The sequence below is a fragment of the Chlorella variabilis genome (assembly GCF_000147415.1).
Source record: "Chlorella variabilis unplaced genomic scaffold CHLNCscaffold_13, whole genome shotgun sequence".
In the NCBI taxonomy this organism is placed as follows: Eukaryota; Viridiplantae; Chlorophyta; class Trebouxiophyceae; order Chlorellales; family Chlorellaceae; genus Chlorella; species Chlorella variabilis.
Window position 1 is genome coordinate 55,061 of NW_005435075.1, and position 18,286 is coordinate 73,346.

At 70.9% G+C, this 18,286-nt stretch overlaps 8 protein-coding genes across 8 annotated transcripts in view; 4 read left to right on the forward strand and 4 right to left on the reverse strand.

Annotated features, from left to right (window-relative positions):
• The window catches only part of CHLNCDRAFT_135081 (hypothetical protein), a gene marked incomplete at both ends in the record, with an annotated part of 2,112 nt that extends 863 nt beyond the window's left edge, over nucleotides 1–1,249 (reverse strand). Inside the window, 4 exons of the mRNA XM_005846640.1 lie at nucleotides 172–349; nucleotides 584–662; nucleotides 826–946; nucleotides 1,109–1,249. Of these exons, the coding sequence (XP_005846702.1) occupies nucleotides 172–349; nucleotides 584–662; nucleotides 826–946; nucleotides 1,109–1,249 (519 nt within the window). The remainder of the gene's footprint in view (nucleotides 1–171; nucleotides 350–583; nucleotides 663–825; nucleotides 947–1,108) is intronic.
• Nucleotides 1,250–1,584: 335 nt separating this feature from the next.
• Nucleotides 1,585–4,294, forward strand: CHLNCDRAFT_135082 (hypothetical protein; the record flags this gene model as incomplete). The annotated part of the gene is made up of 7 exons (XM_005846501.1): nucleotides 1,585–1,659; nucleotides 1,933–2,336; nucleotides 2,480–2,605; nucleotides 2,823–3,117; nucleotides 3,325–3,492; nucleotides 3,699–3,902; nucleotides 4,121–4,294. 7 exons carry the CDS (start codon nucleotides 1,585–1,587, stop codon nucleotides 4,292–4,294), a joined length of 1,446 nt encoding a protein of 481 aa, XP_005846563.1.
• Nucleotides 4,295–5,152: 858 nt separating this feature from the next.
• CHLNCDRAFT_135083 (hypothetical protein) lies at nucleotides 5,153–6,169 on the reverse strand (the record flags this gene model as incomplete). Its single annotated transcript, XM_005846641.1, has 4 exons — nucleotides 5,153–5,296; nucleotides 5,516–5,608; nucleotides 5,700–5,830; nucleotides 5,971–6,169. 4 exons carry the CDS (start codon nucleotides 6,167–6,169, stop codon nucleotides 5,153–5,155), a joined length of 567 nt encoding a protein of 188 aa, XP_005846703.1.
• A 283-nt stretch (nucleotides 6,170–6,452) lies between these two features.
• Nucleotides 6,453–9,229, reverse strand: CHLNCDRAFT_135084 (hypothetical protein; the record flags this gene model as incomplete). Its single annotated transcript, XM_005846642.1, has 7 exons — nucleotides 6,453–6,935; nucleotides 7,071–7,208; nucleotides 7,426–7,629; nucleotides 7,971–8,149; nucleotides 8,375–8,495; nucleotides 8,743–8,802; nucleotides 8,954–9,229. The coding sequence occupies 7 exons, from the start codon at nucleotides 9,227–9,229 to the stop codon at nucleotides 6,453–6,455; spliced, it is 1,461 nt and encodes a 486-aa protein (XP_005846704.1).
• Nucleotides 9,230–9,689: 460 nt separating this feature from the next.
• On the forward strand, nucleotides 9,690–10,539 carry CHLNCDRAFT_135085 (hypothetical protein; the record flags this gene model as incomplete). The annotated part of the gene is made up of 3 exons (XM_005846502.1): nucleotides 9,690–9,833; nucleotides 9,993–10,176; nucleotides 10,376–10,539. 3 exons carry the CDS (start codon nucleotides 9,690–9,692, stop codon nucleotides 10,537–10,539), a joined length of 492 nt encoding a protein of 163 aa, XP_005846564.1.
• A 333-nt stretch (nucleotides 10,540–10,872) lies between these two features.
• CHLNCDRAFT_24529 (hypothetical protein) lies at nucleotides 10,873–11,844 on the forward strand (the record flags this gene model as incomplete). Its single annotated transcript, XM_005846503.1, has 5 exons — nucleotides 10,873–10,921; nucleotides 11,050–11,120; nucleotides 11,235–11,322; nucleotides 11,528–11,583; nucleotides 11,770–11,844. 5 exons carry the CDS (start codon nucleotides 10,873–10,875, stop codon nucleotides 11,842–11,844), a joined length of 339 nt encoding a protein of 112 aa, XP_005846565.1.
• A 104-nt stretch (nucleotides 11,845–11,948) lies between these two features.
• CHLNCDRAFT_135087 (hypothetical protein) lies at nucleotides 11,949–16,184 on the forward strand (the record flags this gene model as incomplete). The annotated part of the gene is made up of 8 exons (XM_005846504.1): nucleotides 11,949–12,256; nucleotides 12,485–12,638; nucleotides 12,899–13,090; nucleotides 13,465–14,574; nucleotides 14,747–14,839; nucleotides 15,150–15,423; nucleotides 15,697–15,826; nucleotides 15,995–16,184. 8 exons carry the CDS (start codon nucleotides 11,949–11,951, stop codon nucleotides 16,182–16,184), a joined length of 2,451 nt encoding a protein of 816 aa, XP_005846566.1.
• Nucleotides 16,185–16,603: 419 nt separating this feature from the next.
• Nucleotides 16,604–18,286, reverse strand: part of CHLNCDRAFT_35889 (hypothetical protein) — a gene marked incomplete at its 3' end in the record, with an annotated part of 6,862 nt that continues 5,179 nt past the window's right edge. The window contains exons 12-15 of the mRNA XM_005846643.1: nucleotides 18,071–18,208; nucleotides 17,456–17,569; nucleotides 17,058–17,213; nucleotides 16,604–16,783 (exon numbers count right to left, since the gene is read on the reverse strand). Of these exons, the coding sequence (XP_005846705.1) occupies nucleotides 16,604–16,783; nucleotides 17,058–17,213; nucleotides 17,456–17,569; nucleotides 18,071–18,208 (588 nt within the window). The remainder of the gene's footprint in view (nucleotides 16,784–17,057; nucleotides 17,214–17,455; nucleotides 17,570–18,070; nucleotides 18,209–18,286) is intronic.

The following is an 18,286-nucleotide window of genomic DNA, read 5'->3' on the forward strand; positions in this document are numbered from 1 at the left end:
CCCCTCGCTCCTCCAAACCCCCCCGCCCCTCCCTGCACCCCAGCCGCTCCCCCGCCTGCAGGCCGCCCACCCACCCACCCTCCTCCTGCTCCTAACCAAGCTTAGCAACCACAACAACAACAAGTGCAGCAAGCATGCCACTACAAGCATGCCACCAGACTGGCCTGCCACCCACCCACCTGTGACGGTGGCGGCGCGGGGGCAGTTGTACATGAGCGCCAGCTCGCCAAAGGCGCCCTTTCCCTCGTACGTGGTCACCCACTCGGGAGGCCCGCCGTCGGCGCCCGCCTTGGAGGCCGCAAACGTGCCGCTCTCGATGACGTAGAAGTTGTCGGCTTCCTCGCCCTCCCTGCAGGAGGCAGCAGCCAGCGGGTCGCTCGGCGGCGGCGGCGGCGGCCGCTGCGGCGGCGGCGCGACGCAGCTTAGCTGCACGGCGGCGCAAGCTGGCGGGATGCGGGGGCCTGCCGCCTGCTCAGCGGTGGAGGGTTGAGGTGGGTAGAGGTCTGGATGGGTGCGGCCGTCATGGTCATTAGCAGATGGCACCGGAGCGGCGGACAGGTGTGCATGCAAAGGGAGTGCTTACCGTATGACCACCTCCCCCGCCGCCACCCGCCGCTCAAACATGGCGTCGATGATGCAGGCCTCCTGCTCCTCGTCCAGCTCTGCAGGCGGGCAGGCAGGCGGGGATGCAGGACCGGGCCGGCGGGGCAGCTGTTGGTTGGCTCTGGGCCGAGTGTCGCATGCTGCACACCTGCAGGCGTTGATGCAGATGCCGCAGGCTGCTGCCCTTCCTTCCTGGCCCAGCGCGTCAGCCCCAGCACCCACCTTTGAACAGCAGGGTGCTGCGCACCAGCTCCTGGATCTTTAGCGTGGAGTGCGCCAGCTTGGCGATGGACTGTCTGGTGGGCGGCAGGCTGGCGCGGCCGCCCGACGGCTCGGCAGATACCTTCAATGCAGGGCAGGGAGGGGCAGGCTGCTGGGTGAGGAATGGGTTTGCGAAAATCCCGGGGCATCCGTCGCAGCCTCCTGAAGGCCGCAGGAGGTGAGAGCTGGCAGGCAGCCGAGCGCTGTGCCCGCCCGCCGCTGCCGCCGTGCGCCGCCAGCTCACCGAGCCCCGCCGCTTGGACCTGTAGCCCGGCCCGGGAGTGTCCAGCCGCTTCAAGGAGCGCACGGGTGGATCCCTGGCAGGCTCGGGAGCGGGCGACACGGTCGCCGTGGACTTGACGCCCTTGGTGCAGGCGGACCCCATCCTCTCCCTCGGTACGTCAACGAATGCAAACTACCGATCCAAAATGCTACAACCTAAAAGTCAGGGAGCGGGGGACCCCATGGCCGGGGAAGACAAACATGCGGCAGAAACGCTCGGCGCTCTGGGAGGCGCGGCTGGAAATTTGGGCCGATTTGGGAAGAGCCGCAATGGCAGGAACGCCAACGGGCGCAACAGGGCGCCCCAGGCAGTTTTCCTCATGGGCCGACTTTCCAATGACCTGTCCCCCGCCCTCAACGCGCCGATTGCCATTCCGGACAGCACAGGGTACTCTATCAACACCCAGGGCCAAGTTGGGGAGGCAGTAGGAGTGCAACATGGTTCGCAAGCGCAAAAAGCAGGAGCAGGAGGAGGAAGTTACCTGGTGTTTCTACTGCGACCGCGTGTTCAAGGTGGGAAGATCCCGATGCAGCCTTGAGGACAGTGATGGGGCCCGCATCCCGCTGATGCCGCCGTGCGGCTGGCTCACCGCCGCTCCTGCACTCTCCGCTGATGTTGACATGACAGAAGCATCGGCCGTCGCGCCAGCCGCGGTGCCAGCTCCGGGGTACCCCTCCCGCCGCTGCCCCGCCACCCCGCTGCCCGCCCTACGTCGCGCCAGCCCCCACACCCCAGCCCACCAGCAGCGCCTTCAATCCCTGGCCTGGCCGCCCACGCGCCTGCAGGACGAGCAAAACCTGATCACGCACCAGCGCGAGCGCCACTACCGCTGCCCCGAGTGCTCCAAGAAGCTCAACACCGCAAAGGCGCTGTCGGTGCACTGCCTCAACGTGCACAAGCGCGCGCTGACCGCGGTGCCGGCGGCCCTGGATGGGCGCGAGGACCCCGCCTGGGACATCTTTGGCATGGCAGGCGTGCCCATCGGCATGCAGCCCGGGGAGCAGCCGCCGTACAAGCCGGGGCAGAAGCCGGCCGACGGAGGCGGCGCGGGTGGGGCCACACCCGGCGCCGTGCCCGGAGGCGCGGCACCTGGCATGGCGCCCCCCGGCATGATGCCTGGGATGGCGCCACCGCACATGATGGGCCACCCGGGCATGCAAGGCGGCTTCCACGGGCCCCCAGGCTACCCGTGAGTGGCAGACAGCCCGGCGCCGACGCCGACGCCGGCGCCGACGCCGGGGCAACGCGTCCCGGCTCGGCTGCCCCGCTGTCGGGCTGCGCCTTCCTGACAGCTGCCTGCACCCACCTGCCCGCCTGCCTGCCTACCTGCAGTCCCTATGGTATGCCGCCGCCGGGCATGCACCCGTACGGCATGCCCCACCCGGGGATGCACCCTTACGGCATGCGCCCGCCCCCACACATGATGCCGCCGCCCGGCATGCCGCCACCGGGGTACAGGTGCGTGGCGCCGCCTGCCCCCCTGCCAATCCTGCCCACCCTGCCTTCCGGCCTGCCTGTGGAGTTTCTGTGTGCACAGCGAAGTGAAGGAGCTCTGCTGAAGAAGTCCAGTCCTTCGCCCCTACAGCTGCATGCAACAAGCCGCAGCGGTTCCGACCTGGTGGCTGGCTGAGGCCTCCCACCGCAGCGCTGCATGTGCCTCCCCCTCCCCCCGCAGGCCCGGCATGCCGCCGCACGGCATGCCGCCGCACGGCGCCCCCGGCGGGCCGCTGTTCCCGGCCGCGGGCGGCCCGCCGGCGCCGGGAGGCGCGCTGTTCCCCGCCGCCGCCGGCGCGGGCGCGGCCCCGCCGGCGGCAGCCGGGGCCGCCGCCGGCACGGATGGCCTGGTGTGGACGAACGAGCAGTGCAGCCAGGAAGAGCGGCGCGCGTCGCTGCCCAAGTATGCGGCCGCTGCAGCCAAGCCCGCTGCGGCGGCGGCCCCGCAGCCCGGTGGCCCGCCGGCGCCCGCCCCGGTGCGTGCCTGGCTGCTTCGGCGGAGGAGCTGCTCTGCATGCGCTTGCCACTGGGGAGCAGAAGCCTGCCGTGGGAGCCGTTTGGCAGCGCCACTGCTCTGCTGTTTGGCAGGGAAGGGAAGGTCGAGGATGTGGCGATATGCAGTACCGCAAGAACTGCATGATCTGTACATGACGGCGCGGGGAACCTTTTTTGATTGACTGCAGGGCCAGGCACCGCCGCCGCAGCAGCAGCCGCAGTTCATGGGTGCGCCCTCTGGGCCTCCTGCGGGGGCGCCCCCACCAAGCATGGGACGGCCGCCGCCGCCGATGCAGGCGGCGCAGCAGCCCGGCATGAGCGGCCCGCCGCCCATGCAGGGCTTTGTGCGCCCAATGGTGAGCTGCCGCCTGCTGTGCTGCCTGGTACCCGCCTGGTACCTGCCTGGTACCTGCCTGGTACCTGCCGCCTGCCTGATCCTGGCTGCCGCCTGCCTGATCCGGGCTGGCTCAGGGCCCTGGCCAGGACTGCAAGTGAATCCACGCAGCCGCGCATCTCTCCTGTCCCGCGAAGTGATACATGCCCCGCGTTCCCCACCCTGCAGGGCCAGCCGCCCGGCCCACCGCCTGGCAGCATGCCGCCGCCGCAGCACGCGCCACAGCACCCGGGCATGGGCGGCACGCCGCCGGGCATGCCGCATCCGGGCCAGCAGGCGGCGCCGCCCGGGGGCATGCCGCCGCCCATGGGCCCGCCGCCGGGCATGCCGCCGCTGCAGCAGCAGGCGCCGCCGCCAGGAGCAATGTACCAGGTGCGTGGCTGTGTCTGTGAGATCGCGTGGGGCTTCTTGCGTTGTGTGCAGCTTGAGCCACCTGCTCCTGCATGCACACAACAGCTGCTCCATGAGAGGACAGCAGCAGGGCGGGCAGGGCGGGCTCTGGGGAGGCGGCCACCACGCTGCGTGCTTGACCCAGACCGAGCGCCGTGCCCCTCACTGCCTGCCTGCTTCCCACGCTGGCCGGCGCGCAGGGCCAGCCGCCGCAGCAGCAACACCAGCACCTGATGGGAGGCCCGCCACAGCATCAGCAGCACATGATGGGAGGGCTGCCGGCGCCTGGGCACCAGCAGATGGGCATGCGGCCTCCCGGGATGCCCGGCTTTGCGCCGGCGGGGCCGCCAGCGGGCACGCCGCCGCCCTCCTGAGGACCGCCTAAGGTGTAGTGGCTAGGCAGCTAGCTGCGCAAGGTACGCCGGCGGTGCCAGCCCGCACTCTGCCCGCCTGCCTGCCCGCCAGCCTGCCTCTTCCCGCCTGCCGCGCGCCCCGCCAGGCCGGCTGGCGGGGTCTCCGTTCGTGCGCGCCGGTCAGTGCAAGCGCTGCGGTGCCCTGTCTCAGCGTGCGGCTGCCGCGCTGGCCACCTCTGTCCCTGCTGGAATGCCACCGCAAGGGCGGGGCCGCCTGCGCAAGGGCGGGGCCGCCTGCGTCGGCCCCTCCAGTCAGCCAGCCCCCCAGGCAAGCTGTGCCGCATGCTGAGCGCTGCGCGCATCGACCTGCATTGCTTTCTTTTCAGGGTGGACCTCTGGAGGCCTGCCAACCCCCACCTGGTGAGCCCCAAAGCTTCCTGGCAGCTTCCTGGCAACAGCACAGCCGGTGGCGAGGGGCGGCGGGCTGCGCCGGCTGCCTCCGGCCAGCTGCCAATGTGCTGCACAGGGGCGGCTGCCGCGCGCTGGCGCCTGGAAGCAGACGTTCACCAGGAGCCAGAGGAGGCCCAGGCGAGCCGCTTTGCTTCTCTACAGCCATGCGGGCCATGCGCCGTTTCATCAGCCGCTCAGCAATTCGCCCCCCGCCTGCATTGCCTCTGGCTCATGATGATTGTGTCTCGCATTCAAGACTGATGTAATGTGAGATGGGAGCGATTGGGGCAGTGAAGGGAGGAGGGTTGAGCAGGCAGCGAGAAAGAGAGGAGGAGACGACAGCAGGCAGCGGCTAGGGGAGGGAGAAAAATAGCAGGAAGCGATAGCAGCAAGATGCAAGATGCTGAGCCACAGCACGGCGGGCGGGGGTTACAGGCGGGAGCGGATGCCGGGCGTCCGCCTGCCTGCCGCTGCTCCCTGCTGCTGCTGCTGCTGCTGCTGCTGCTGCCCTTGGTGCGAGAGGAGGGACGCCATGGTGGGCTCCTGCTCTGCAATGAACTTCACGTGTGTGCCCTGCAGGCGCAGCACACGCACACACACTCGGAACACGTGAGTGTTGCAAGCAGCCAGGGCTGCTGCATCGGCCGAGTCTGAAGCGCTCGTGCCACTGCAGTGCGCCGGAGCATGTGCCTGGCCATGGGAGCAGGAGCAGGGCGGGCACGAGCAGCAGGCAGCAGGGCGGGCACAACCGGCGGGGAGCGGGGCAAGCGGGGCAGGCGATCGTTGCCCCACCTGCGCCACCAGCGCCCCACTGGCCTCGTCCCGCAGATACACCTCGATGGTTGCGATCGTCTTCCCAACTTTGACCACCTGCATCACGTCACTCTGCGACATGGGTGCTGCCCGACAACCACACCGCCTGCCTGCGCGCGACCAAAAACAAATCGTGTTGAGAGTGGGAAGCCGGGAGCCTCACCTGTGCCTCTATAAGCACCCTGCCGCCCGTGGCCACTTTGGAAAGGTAGTTGACGTTGATGTTCAGGCTGACCCCGCCCTTGGGGCTGGCTGTGACCAGCGCCGCAGAGCCCACGGTGTCCACCAGGGTAGCTGCAGCATGCAAGATAGGGACCGGGCGGCGGCGGCGATGTGATGAGGCGGCAGCGCGGCAAGATTGTTGTTCAGCAGAGCAGCGGGGGCTCGGCAAGCGTGCGCCGGGGAAAACGTGCAGCTGTCCCAGTCCCGCTGACCTATGCAGCCGCCGTGCAGGGTGCCGTAGCGGTTGGACACAGCAGGGGTGACCGGCAGCACTGCCGACACCCGCCCGGGCACCGCCTTCACGTCGCAGAGCGCCGGCAGTGCGGTGGTGTCAAACTGCAAGGCGAGCCCCGCTTCGTCCCTGTGCTGCGTGCACGCCTCCAGGAACTGCACCGCCAGCTCCTCAGACATCCTCGCTCAATGTATCGTTACGCTCAAGTGAGAATGACAAACGCCGAGACGCGGCTTGGCTTGGTGGGCTCTGTAGATGCGCAGTGTGATTGAATGACATCGGAGCGCGGACTGGAGAGGCACTACACTTCTCTGTGGCGGCGCTCGCGCCAGGCGGGCACCACGGCAGGAGGCTGCTGGGCGCCAACGCAGCAGCGCCTCGCTCCTACATGCCAGCAGGTGCAACAGCGAGCGACATTACACGGCACACGGCGCAGGCTGGCATCAACAGGCGTCCAGGCCCTCAGTCGGTGCGCAGGTCGGCGCCCCAGGCGAGGCGGGACGGCCCCTGGAGCAGCGCCACGCGGTCCAGCGCCCAGCCCGCCGCCGCCAGCGACGCCAGGAAGCCCTCGTAGCTGCCGCCGCCCGGGCCAGGGGCGGCGCCTCGGCCGCGCCCCGCCGCCGCCGCCGCCGCCGCCGCCGCCAGCCAGCGCTCGACGTCGGCCAGGGCCAGCTGTGCTGGCGCGGGCCAGAGCTTGGATGGGCCGCGGCCCGACAGCTGGGCGCCCCAAGCCAGCATCAATGAGGCACAGTAAGCCTCCAGCACGTCCCCCATGCCCGCCCCCTGCCGCAGCAGCGCCACAGCATCAGGGCCAGCCCCGGCGCCGCCGCCGCCTGGCGCCGCCGCAGCCACATACTGCGCGGCGCCGCCCCGCCGCCGCCGCTTGTCCTCCTCCTCGGCTGCAGCCTGCATGCGCGCAGCCAGCTGCTGCTGCATGGCCGGGCGCTGCGGTAGGCAGGAGGGGGCAGGCCGCGGCGAGTGGTGAGGCATGCTGCCGATGAGCCGCAACGGAAGCGCGCCTTGCTGTCGCGGCAGCAGCCACGGAAGCTGCTGGCATGCCACCCGCGCCTCCTTGCTTACCAGTGTGGCCAGCCGGGGAGCCACCGCCACCAGCGGCACGCCGCCAAAGCCAAGCCCCAGGCGGCGCAGCAGCAGCTGCAGCGGCGGCGGCACCAGGCTCTCTTCTGCCGCCATCTGGCCCGGGGTGAGCGCCTCGCCCTGTGGGACAAGGGCAAGAGACAGGCAGCGCCCCAGCAGGCGCGGTGCGAGGGTCAGGGCACGCCCGCGCCAGGCACCCTGCAGCTGCCGTGCAGGCGTGGGGATCGCCGCAGCAAGGGCGGCGGTGCTGCTGCTGCAAGCGGCCGCAGCCTGCGGCCGCCACCGCCGCCACCACCTGCCGCGGCACCAGGCGCGGCCAGCGCGGCACCGCCCTCACCGTGCGGAGGTAGTGGCGCAGCAGCAGCCCCAGGCGGGCCTGGTTGAGGGAGGCGATGCGCAGGCAGCGCATGGCGCGCACATTGGCCCACACATGCAGCGCGGTCAGCGCCCAGAAGGCCGACCAGATGAGCGGCTCCAGGCCGTGCGCCGCCCGGATGAAGGCCATCCCCAGAACCATGCCCACCAGCGTCACCGCCGTCTCCTGCAGGCCCGCGGGTGGCATGCGGTTGGCATGCTGTGGCCGCTGGGCGCCCAGCATTAGGCCTTGCTGTCTCGCCCGAAGGAAGGAGCAGCCAGGTAGGGTATGATGCGATTGAACAGAGAGGCTGCGGTGTGCCCAGCATGGGCAGCGGGCAGGCTCGCGGGCGGCGCTGGGAGCAGGACGCAGGGAGGGGCAGGCTGGCCCCGTTGGCGTGGCGCAGGCAGCCGCCGCGGCGCCGCGCAGCATCCCGCCCGACCCGGCTCAGCCGGTACTCAGGAGCCTGGCCCAGCCCAGCCCAGCGTTTTTCCAGCCCTTGCTCGCTCGGCCTCCTGCCAGCCCACCTGGGAGCCCTCCTTGGCGGCAATGTCTGCGGCGTTGCGCTGCAGCGCAAAGTGCTGCGTCAGCGCCATGCGCGTCGCGCTGCCCGCCACCCCGGTCACCGCCCGCGCCAGCGACCCCAGGCACGCCAGCAGCAGAAAGGCGCCGGGGAGCAGCGGGGAGGCCAGCTCCAGCGCCAGGCCTGCCGGGTGGAAAGCGGGAGAAAGAAGAAAGAAAGCAAGGAACGAGCCCCCGCGGGTTGGAGAAGCGTTGCGGGGCTCGGCACAGCGGGGCACATCAGCAGCAGGCCAGCACGCCGGCGCCGGCTGCCATCCCGCCAGCGCAGCGCAGCGTGCGCCAGGCTGCCCCACCGGCCTAAACCATGGTGCTACCAGGCCGGCAGCCCCCGAAAACACCAAGGGCCCACCTATGTCATTCATCACATCTGCCAGCAGGCGCCACTGCTTGGCGTAACAGTCCAGGCCGGATCCCTGGGTGGAGGCGAAGAGGATGCCCCCCAGCATGCCCGTGAAGTCCTTGAGGAAGAACTGGCAGGCAGGAGGGGAGCAGGGGTGGCGGGCAAGGGGTGGTGCATGAGGCACGAGACAGAAGCAGAGGAGGAGGGGAGGGAAGAGGAGATGCGTGAAGCATAAAACAGTCCACCGGGCCGCGCGGCCAAGCTTGTGCTGGGGTTCAGAGGCGGTGCAGGGGCAGGCTGGGAGGGCAGGCGTGGCGGGCTGCGGCTGGGCGTGCCTGGAAGACGGCGCCGAGCGGCGTGGCGGCGGCGCTGCCGACCCCCACGCCCGCCAGCATGGCTTGGCTGGACAGCATGCCGCGCAGGTAGCTGGACAGGCCCTGGGTGGGGGTGCAGGCCACACGCGCAGGCCAGCTGGGTGCACCTCGTGCATGGCGTGCAACACAAACAAGGAACAACGCTGAGGGGGTCACGCGGCGAGTGTTTGTAGCAGCCCACACACCTACAAATACACTCAGCGGGCCTCCCCACCTGGATGCTGTCCCACAGCTGGTATGGGAGGTAGTCTGACGACACAGAGTGTGGGAAGCCCTCGGGCAGGAAGCAAGCCGCAAATGCCTGCGCCACCCCGCGCCCGCCGCCACCGGCAGCCGTCACTACTGGCGCCACTGGCCCGCGGCCGCCGCCGGCGGCCGCCGTCACTGCTGCCGGCCCATCGGGCGCTGCCACCGCGGCTGTCTGGCGCCCCTCGGTGAACTCCAGCGCCAAAGCGGCGCTCCGACTTGGAGGAGATGTCGCCTTTGGCATGGCGATCGCACGATCGGGGTGGAGCACAAGCAAGGGGGTGTTAGTCTGGCTCTCACTGATCCTTGCAGACTCTCGCAATGCCAGAAACAGCACGAAAGAAGCGAGTAGCTGGCCCCGCCACCATTCATGTTTTGCGGTGGCTGCCTCTCATGATTGCATTCTATCGCCAATCAATTGCCATTGATCAAGCCCAGGAGCTGTTTGTGGCGAGCTTGCAGGCCCACAACCCTAGTGCGAACTATGAACCGGTTGCAAGCCTCTACCACGACGCGCTGCGCCTTCCACAGCCCGCTGCCAGCGCGCTGCGATGCAGCACGGTGTCCTCCCAGACCCCAGCCCCCCCCAGCTGCAGTCGCCCCCCGGCGCAACTGGCTGGCGGCGGCAGGAGGGGAGGCGGCGGCGGCGGCGGTTTCCCTTGCACCCCTCCTCCCAGCCGCCTGGCCCAACCCTTGCCTGGCAAATGGCTTTGCCCGGCAAAAAAGTGTTGCCAGATGAGCCTGGGAGCGGCACCGCCGCCGCCCGCCCCGGCGACCTTGTGTTGCTCCACTATGAGGGAGCGCTGGCCGGCGATGGCAGCCTCTTTGACAGCACGCGCGGCGGGCAGGTGCAGGCCCTGCCTGCCCGCTGCCGCTGCCCGGCACGTCGTACCGCGTGAATGGCAGGCTGAGCTTGCGCCCCGCCGGCATGGAACGTGGGTCCTTCGCTATAACCCGGCTGCCGCTCATAGAAGCCATCCTCCATGCCTGTATACCGGATGCCGCAGATGTACCTTGATGGCGGCAAGGGCGCCCTGCGGCCCGTCGCCATCCGCCTGGGCGGCGCGCCAGTGCCGGGCGTCTGCGAAGGCCTTCAGCGGGGGGTGGAGGGCATGGTGGTGGGCGGGCGCCGCACCTTCCTGGTGCCGGCCGCCCTCGGCTTTGGCGGCAGCACCGTGCGGGGGCCCTACGGTGGGTGAGCCGCGCCGGGCAAGGGTGCAGGGTGTGGCTGCCTGGCCTGTGGTGGTGCGCCTGCTGCCTGCTAGCTGTGCCTTTGCCCCACGCCCTGCTGCAACATGCACAGCTGCCGCTGTGCGAATGAATGCGGCAGCCTGCAACTGAGGCATGGGCCTACTTGCCGCCGTCGGTGTGACTCTGTGGGTGCTTGCAGGCATTGTGCCCGGTGGCTCGACGCTGCGTTACGAGGTGGAGCTGCTGCGGCTGTCCCGCCAGGGCCCCGACGCGCTCATGACCGGCATCGCGCAGTGCGGGGCGGGCGCTGTGAACGAGCGCACCGCCGGCTGTGCCGACATCAAGCCCGCAGAGTTTGTGTAGGCTGCAGGCCTAGCCAGCCTACAGAACTGCGGCCGGGCAGGATGTGTAACACAGCGGGCGGCGCGGCCGCCTCGCTCGGCGCAGCCGCCCGGTCGAGGAATGCAGGGATTGCTGTGGAATGGCGCATGGATTGGGTGCTCCAGGGGGGGAGTGTCAGGGCCTGAGAGGGGAGCTGCGCCCGCCGCAATAAAGTGGAGGATCCCTTGCCGCCCTGAGGGCGCTACGCTGTGCCGGGCGGCGGCCTGCATCAACCAAACCACGCACCATCGTGCCTGGCGGAGCTGTAACGCCCCATCCGGCTCCTGCTGTCAGGCCCCTGCGCTCTGCTGAGGCATGGGCAGTGGCCTGCTGTTTTGTCCCACTTGCGGCAACCTGCTCCTGGGTGAGCCCGCTGGCTGGCTGCCCTCCCTGCTGCCTGAGTTCAAATGTGCTGCTCCCAGGCAGGCGGCCGGCCCTGCCGAGGCCGCCATTCGCCCACCCGCCCTGCCGCTTTGCTCTGGCCTCCTGCAGTTGAGAACCACAACGGCGAGAACCAGTTTAGCTGCTCGACGTGCTGCTATCAGTACTACATCGACCGCCAGGTTGACGCCTGGGGCTGCCGCCGCGCGCGCGATCACGCCGCCGCCGCCGCCTCCCGCGTTGCACCGACCCCCACCCGCCAAACGCCTGCTCCCCGCCCGCTGCCCACCCCGCAGATCACCAAGGGCGTGCCGCTGCAACGCAAGGAGGTTGAGCCAGTGCTTGGTGGGGAGGAAGAGTGGAAGAACGCTCCTCGCACCGAAGGTGCGCCATGGGCGAAGCGCCCGCCTGCCCCCCGCCGCTGCCGCTCCGCGTGCCGCTCTGCCACCCCATTGGCCGCTGCCTGCCTGCCTGCCTGCCTGCTGCTCCTCCCCTCTCCGAAGCTGCCCGGGAGTCGGCGTGCGGCCCCTGCACGGAGCCGCCGCCTGCGCCTGAGCGCGCCCGCTGCCACCGCGTGCCCCGCTCGCAGCCCGCTGCCCCAGCGACACCTGCGGCCACCTCCAGGCTTACTTCAAGGAGGCGCAGGTGAGGGGAGGCGGGCCTGAAGGGCCCGGGTGCCGCCTGTTGGCTGCCTGTTCGTTAGCAGCGCGGTGCGGCAGCAGCGGCGGGAAGTTGGGACCCACAGCAGGAGGCACGCGAAGGTGAGCAGTGTGGCAGGGCCTCCACACCCCGCCCGTTTCCCCGCCCTCTGCCTGCCTGCCTGCCCCGCAGATCCGGTCCGCCGACGAGCCCGCCACCCTCTTCTACCGCTGCGCCAAGTGCGGCCGCAACTGGCGGGAGGGATAGGCGCAGCGGCTGCATAGAGCACCGGCTGCACATACCAGCGGCACCCCCCGCCAAGCAGCAGCCCTCGGCTCGGCCCATCTGTCGGTGCCGTAGGTCGGGCAGCCATGCAAGCGCTGTGCACGACGGCGGCGAGCTTGGGCGGCGCGGCGCGGCGGCCGGGCGCGCTGGTGTGCGCGGCGCGGCCGGGCCCCACGCTGCGCTCGGCGCTGCGCGCGCTGCCCCGGCGGCGCCGCCTGGCGCCGCCGCCGGCCTGCTCCTCCTCAGAGGGCGGGCGGCGCCAGCAGATCCAGCAGTCGCAGGCCGAGTCGCGGCGCGGCGGCGGCAGGAACATGGAGCAGGCGCAGCAGAAGCTGGAGGCGCTGCGGCACGAGGCCGAGGCGGCCAAGCTGCTGCGTGTGGAGCTGGAGGCCAGGTGACTTGTGGCTGCTTTCTTAAACCCGTACAGCCCAGCTTCTACCTGGCCGCCTCCTGCCCTCTCGGGCGGGACAGTGGGGCGTACCGCTCTGCTTGCACGCCGCTGTGCCGTGCACCGTCTCGCGCGGCAGCTGGCCAGCTGGCGGCGCGGGCCTGGCGTGCTGCGGACGTGGCATGCCTGCCTTGCTCAATGCGCCTCGGCTGTCGGGCGCCTGGTACTGCGCAGGACGGAGGCCATGGAGGTACTGCAGAAGCAGCTGGAGAACCTGGAGGCGCTGCGGCGGTCGGAGCAGGCGGCGGCGGCAGCGCGGTACCGCGAGTTTGAGGAGGCGCTGTCCCTGGCGGAAAGCAACATGGAGGGGCTGACCGCCGACGAGCAGGTGGGAAAGCGGCAGGTTCCGATCAGCTGCGGGCCGGCTGCGGGCCGGCTGCGGGCCGGTGGGCGTGGGTGTGGGCGTGGGCTGCGGGCCCGCCGCAGAGGCCGCGCAGCAGGCGAGGGCGCAGAGCTCTGAGTTGTTTCAAGCCTGGCGTGTGCCCGGGCGGCCGCCAGCGGCTGCCTCCAGCGGGAATTAGTTGAGCTGCCGCCCGCCGTGAGACCTGAGGGCGGCGTTCGTGTGGGATGCTTTCCACCTCTTGCCAGGTGGCGGTGCTGGAGGCTCGCCTGGCGGAGAAGCAGAGCGAGCTGGCAGCTGCCCACCAGCTTCTGCACGAGGTGGCGGCCCGCGGCGACGCCGCCAGCGCCACCAGCCGCCTGGCGCAGGAGGCGGAGGCGCTCCGCAGCCTGCTGGCGGAGCAGCAGGAGGCTTTGGACCTGGCAGCCGCGGCCGCAGAGGTGGGGTGGCGCCGCCGCAAGTCGTGCTCAGCTTACTGTGTGGCTTGCGAGCCGGGCGCCTGCTTGCTGTGGCTCGCCAAAGGGTGTGCCGCGGCGCGTGCTCGGCTTGCTCTGCTGCTGCCGAGGGGCGTGCCGCGCCGCGTGTCCGGCGTGTTGTGTGGCTTGCGAGCCGGGCGCTTGCTTGCTGTGGCTCGCCAAAGGGTGTGCTTGATGCTTGCTCGGCGTGCTCGGCTGCTGAACCAGGCGTTTGTGCTGCTGGTGTTCGATTCGGCCCTGGAGACGCTGAGCAGCAGTAGCCAAACAGGCCATACGGCCTGTCGCTGCCTCACCCTCCCTGGTTTTGCACGCCCCGCTGCCCCTCCCTTGGTGTGCAGGAAGCTGAGTCTGCCCGGGGAAGCCTGGAGCAACAGGCCGAGCTGCTGAGGGATCAGGTGTCGCTGCTGAAGCAGCAGGTGCAGCAGCGGGAGGAGCAGGCGGACGAGCTGGCCCGCAGGCTGCAGGAGCAGGGCTCCCAGGCGGCTGTGGCCGCGGCCGAGGGCGGGCGCGCCGCCGAGGCCGAGGCCGAGGCCGCGGCCGCGCGCGAGGAGGCGGCGGTGCTCGGCCGGCAGCTGCAGCAGCGCGAGGGGCAGGTGGCGGATTTGCAGGCGCGGCTGGCCGATGGGCGGGCCGCCGAGGCGGAGGCTGCCTCTTTGCGGCAGCAGCTGCAGCAGCGGGAGGGGCAGCTGCGGGATGTGGAGCGGCGGCTGCAGGAGCTGGAGGGGCAGCTGGCTCGGGAGCAGACCGGCCGCGCCGCCGACGTGCGTGCGGCCGCCGATGCCCAGGAGCAGGCCGCGCAGCTGCTGCAGCATGTGGCAGACTTGGAGGCTCGGCTGGCGAGTGGCCGCGCCGCCGAGGGCGAGGCCGCCTCCCTGCGCCACCAGCTGCAGCAGCGCGAGGCGCAGTTGCGTGCCGTGGAGCAGCAGCTGGCCGGCGCGGCCGGCGCCGAGGCGGAGGCCGCGACGCTGCGGCGGGAGCTGCAGCAGCGCGAGGGGCAGCTGCTGGCGCTGGAGCAGCAGCTGCGGGAGGCGCGGGCGCAGGCCGCGGCCGCCGCCGCGGCGCCGCCGACGCCCGCGCGCCGCGGCGGCGGCTCGTACGCTGCCGAGGCGGCCGCCGCCGAGGCGGCCGAGGCGCAGCGGCAGGTGGCGGCGCTGCAGCGGGAGGTGGCGGCTCTGGAGGCGGAGCTTGAGGAGCAGAAGGGGCTGCTGGCTCAGGAGCAGGATGAGCGCAATGCTGAGGTGGCAGAGGCGACCGCCCGCATGCAGCAGCTGCGGCAGGCGGTGGCGGCAGAGGCGGAGGCGGCGGCGGCGGTACTGGACAAGGCCGAGACGGCGGCGCGCATGCTGGGAGAGCAGCTGCTGGCGGTCATGCAGTCGCGGCAGGCGGCGGCGGCGGAGGAGGAGGAGGAGGGTGGCGGCAGCGAGGAGGAGGGCGGCCAGGGGTCAGAGGTGGGCAGCCGTGGCTCACTTTCTGCTCGCTGTCTGCGCTCCCAGGCTGTACACACTTGGGAGCATGCAGCCCTGGCGAGCCACCCGCGTATCCAGCAAGCCCGGCAGCGCTCCCCCTCGTGCTGCCTTGCTGCCTCCCACTCCCACTCCCCGCCGCCCTCCCCGCCCGCAGGCCGCCGCGCTGGGCGCGCTGTCGCAGGCCGACGCGGATGCCCTGCTGGATGAGCTCGACTTCCTGCAGCAGCAGCTCCTCAAGCAGCAGGCGGTGAGTTGGCTGGGAGGCAGCGCCCCGGGAGCGGGCAAGGGAAGGAGGCGCTGGGGCCAAGCCGGGCCGGGCCGGGCCCAAGCTGGGGTCCCGGCTGCTCTGGTTCCTGCTCCCGCTGCCGCCGGCTGTCCCGCTGCCGCGGGCTGCTCCTAGACACCGGCGCGCCTGCGCCTGAATGCCTTGCGTGCTCCTGCCCCAACACCTGCCTGCCTGCCAGCCCTGCCTGCCTGCCTGCCAGCCTTGCCTGCCTGCCTGCCCCATCCATGCTCACTGTGCTGGCCCTCCTCCCCATGCCTCCCCATGCCCACAGACGGTCGACGATGCGCTGACGCGGGCGCAGGCGGCGGAGGCTGAGGCTAGTGAGCTTCGGGAGAAGTCTCTGGGCGGGGTCAGGGCGGCGGCCGCCACGCCGCCGCCGCCGCCCGGCCCCAGCCCCGCGCTGGAGCGGGAGCTGGCTGCGGCCGCCGCTGCGGCTGCCCAGGCTGAGGCTGAGGCCGAGGCCCTGGTAGTACAGAACCAGGGTTTGAAGGAGGAGGTGCAGCGGCTGAGGGAGGAGGTGGCGGCACAGGCGGCGGCGCCCGCAGGTGGGCTGCCGCGGCCTGCTGTGGGCTGGCTTGCCGGGGCTGGCCAGCTGGGGGTGTCGGGCCGGCTGGCTGGCTGCTGGGGGCCTTGCGCCGCTGCTGCGGCCACGGCCGGAGCCAGAGCCGTGCCAGCTGCCTGCCAGCCTGCGCCTCTCCACACGCCTGCTGCCAGTGCCCCTGGATGCCTCGCCCCTGGATGTCTCGCCTCTGGATGCCTCACCTCCCCTTGCTCACCCCTGGACCGTGCTGCGCCCACGCCCACGCCTGCGTGTGCAGGGGCCGCTGCCGGCGGCGCCAGCGCGGCCCAGCTGGCGGCGGCGCTGGAGCGCGTGCAGGCGCTGGAGCGGCAGAACGGGGAGCTGCGGGACGCCGCCTCCAAGAAGGATGCCGTGCTGGCAGAGAGCAGGTGTGTGGTGGTGTGGTGGGGTCAGTGGTGGGTGCACATGCCGGCGCACGCAACCGAGCACCCCACTGTGCCAGCAGCACCAGCCTCACCCAAGCAGCACCAACCCCACCGCCATGCCTTCCCGTGGATGGTCCCGCCACCACCACCACCACTCACTTTGCTGTGCAGGAAATTCATCGAGAGCTACCTGCAGCGCTCGGCCACCGCCACGGAGCAGCGGCAGGAGACGGTGCGCGGCGCCGCACCCGCGGCCGCCGCAGCGGGGCCGGCCTCCAATGGCTCCGTCAAGCCGCCCAACGGCGCGTACCGCCCGCCCAACGGCGCCGTGCAGCCGCAGCCGGGGGCCGGCCGCGGCTGAGCGGCTGAGTGGAGTGCGCAGCTGAGCGGGCGCCGCCACGTGCACAGTTTGAGCCTTGAGCGCTCTGAAAAGGTTTTGGAACGCTGAGTGTCAGCCAGCGGGTTTTTTGTGAGCGCAATCCACCTGCAATCGCGTCAGCACCGGGCAGCGCAACGCGGCTCAGGTCCAGGCTGTGGGGCCACCCGAGCACGCCGCCCTGTGTATCACCACTACTACCTCCTTTCCCCTAAGCGGGACTCAATCAACTCCTAGGGATCTCCCTGTAAGCAGCGCATACTTGCCAGGGCAGGCTCGGCTGGCCGCGACGCTTACAGTACCACGAGGGCGGATAATAGTGTGGCACAGGCACTCGGGAGCGCCCACGCTGCACCGCTGGCTGGCGGCATGTGCCGCTGGCTGCCCGCGCTACCACAGCACCACTACCTGCTGTACTGCTTGATGTAGTACATAATGGAGGGCAGCGTCACCGCGCCCTGCACCACCCCCATCCCCGCCGCCCCCTGCCGCTTGCACAGCTCCAGGAAGCGGTTGTAGTGCAGGAGCAGCTGGGTGAAGGCGGACTGCAGCACGGAGCGCCCTGCAGCGGTCGCCCCAAAGTCCTTGCCCACCTCCCTGCGCAGCACACCGGCAGCAGTATAACACGCTCAGCGTGCCTGGCGACACATGCAGCCGGCAGCAGCTGCGGCGGCGGCGGCGCTCGCCGGGCCTCAGCTGGCGGGTCATGCTGGGGGCAAGGCCCTGCCCAGCTGCCCCCCGACCTGTCGGGGCACAAACACACGCACACGCACACCACCACCACACACGCACACGCAAACGTACACCACCACCACAACACACGCACACCCTCACCACCACCACCACCACCACCACCACCACCACCACCCGCCTGTTGACGGCCTCCACAAGGTGCTGCCACTTGTGGGAGAAGTCTGCGGCCACGGGCGCCGCCTCCGCGGGGCTGAACCCGGGCACCTCCTGCCCATGGGGCACCCCGCCAGCCGCCGCCTCGCCCCGCTTCACAAACGACACCTGCGGGGCGACGACGGCGCCGGGGAATGTGAAGGGCGGGAGCTAAAGGGCGCAAGGGGGTGGAGAGGCCAGCGCTGGGCGGCAGGCAGGGGCTTCCAGGGCTATCCCCATGCCCCAACAACAAAACAAAACGCCAGCCTCAGCCCTGCAAGCTCGACCTGCCGGGCAGCCAGCCAGCCAGCACCACGGCATCGGCGGCAATAGGAGCAGCAGCAGCAGCAGCAGCGGCGGCGCCGGCGCACCAGCTGCGGCGCCAGGCGGGCCAGCTGGTCGTCTGTGTAGAGGGAGGTGCAGCGGGCCAGGCTGTCCTCAAACTCCTTGAGCAGCGCCAGCCCTGCGGGAGCACACGTGGTGTTCTCTTGGAAGAAAGTTTGGCCAACGACGCCACGCCGTTGCAGGCGGGCCCACGCATACATCCGCTGCCCCAGGCGAGTAGCTGGCACGGCGTTTGCACAGCACGGCAGGCAGCAGCCGCCGCTCCGGCACGGCACGCAGCAGCTGCCGCTGCCCACCCAGCTCCCCGCCCCGGCTGGCCCGCCTGGTGCCCGCCTGGTGGCGCGCTGGCTGCTGGCCGCCCCACCTGCGCTGCCCAGCCCTCCGGTCGTCTCAGCCCCCGTGCTCAGCGTGCCGGGCGTGGCGGGCAGGCCCTTGGCGTGAGCCTCCTGCTTGGGCAGGCGGGCAGGCAGGCAGGCAGGAAGGCAGGCAGGGAGGGGTCAGGCAGGGGTCACCCCAGGACTGCCATGCACACATCCTGCATCCGATGGCCACACTTGATACATGTTGCTTGATGCCTGCGCCCTCTGGAGGCGGCCCCACACGCGCCACCACGCACCACCACCACACCCACCACCACGCACCTTGAGCACGCCCGCAACGTACGAAAAGTTGATGATGAGGAAGACGGTGCCGCGCCCCCTGGCCGGGAACTGGCGGCTCAGGTGGAGGAGCAGGTTCATGACTGCGTGGGGGGTGGGGGGCAGGGGACCAGGCGAGGACTGAGAACGAGCATACAGTAGGCGGATGTGCAGAGCGATGGTGTGTGTGTAGGGGGGGGGGGGGGGGGGGGGGGTTAT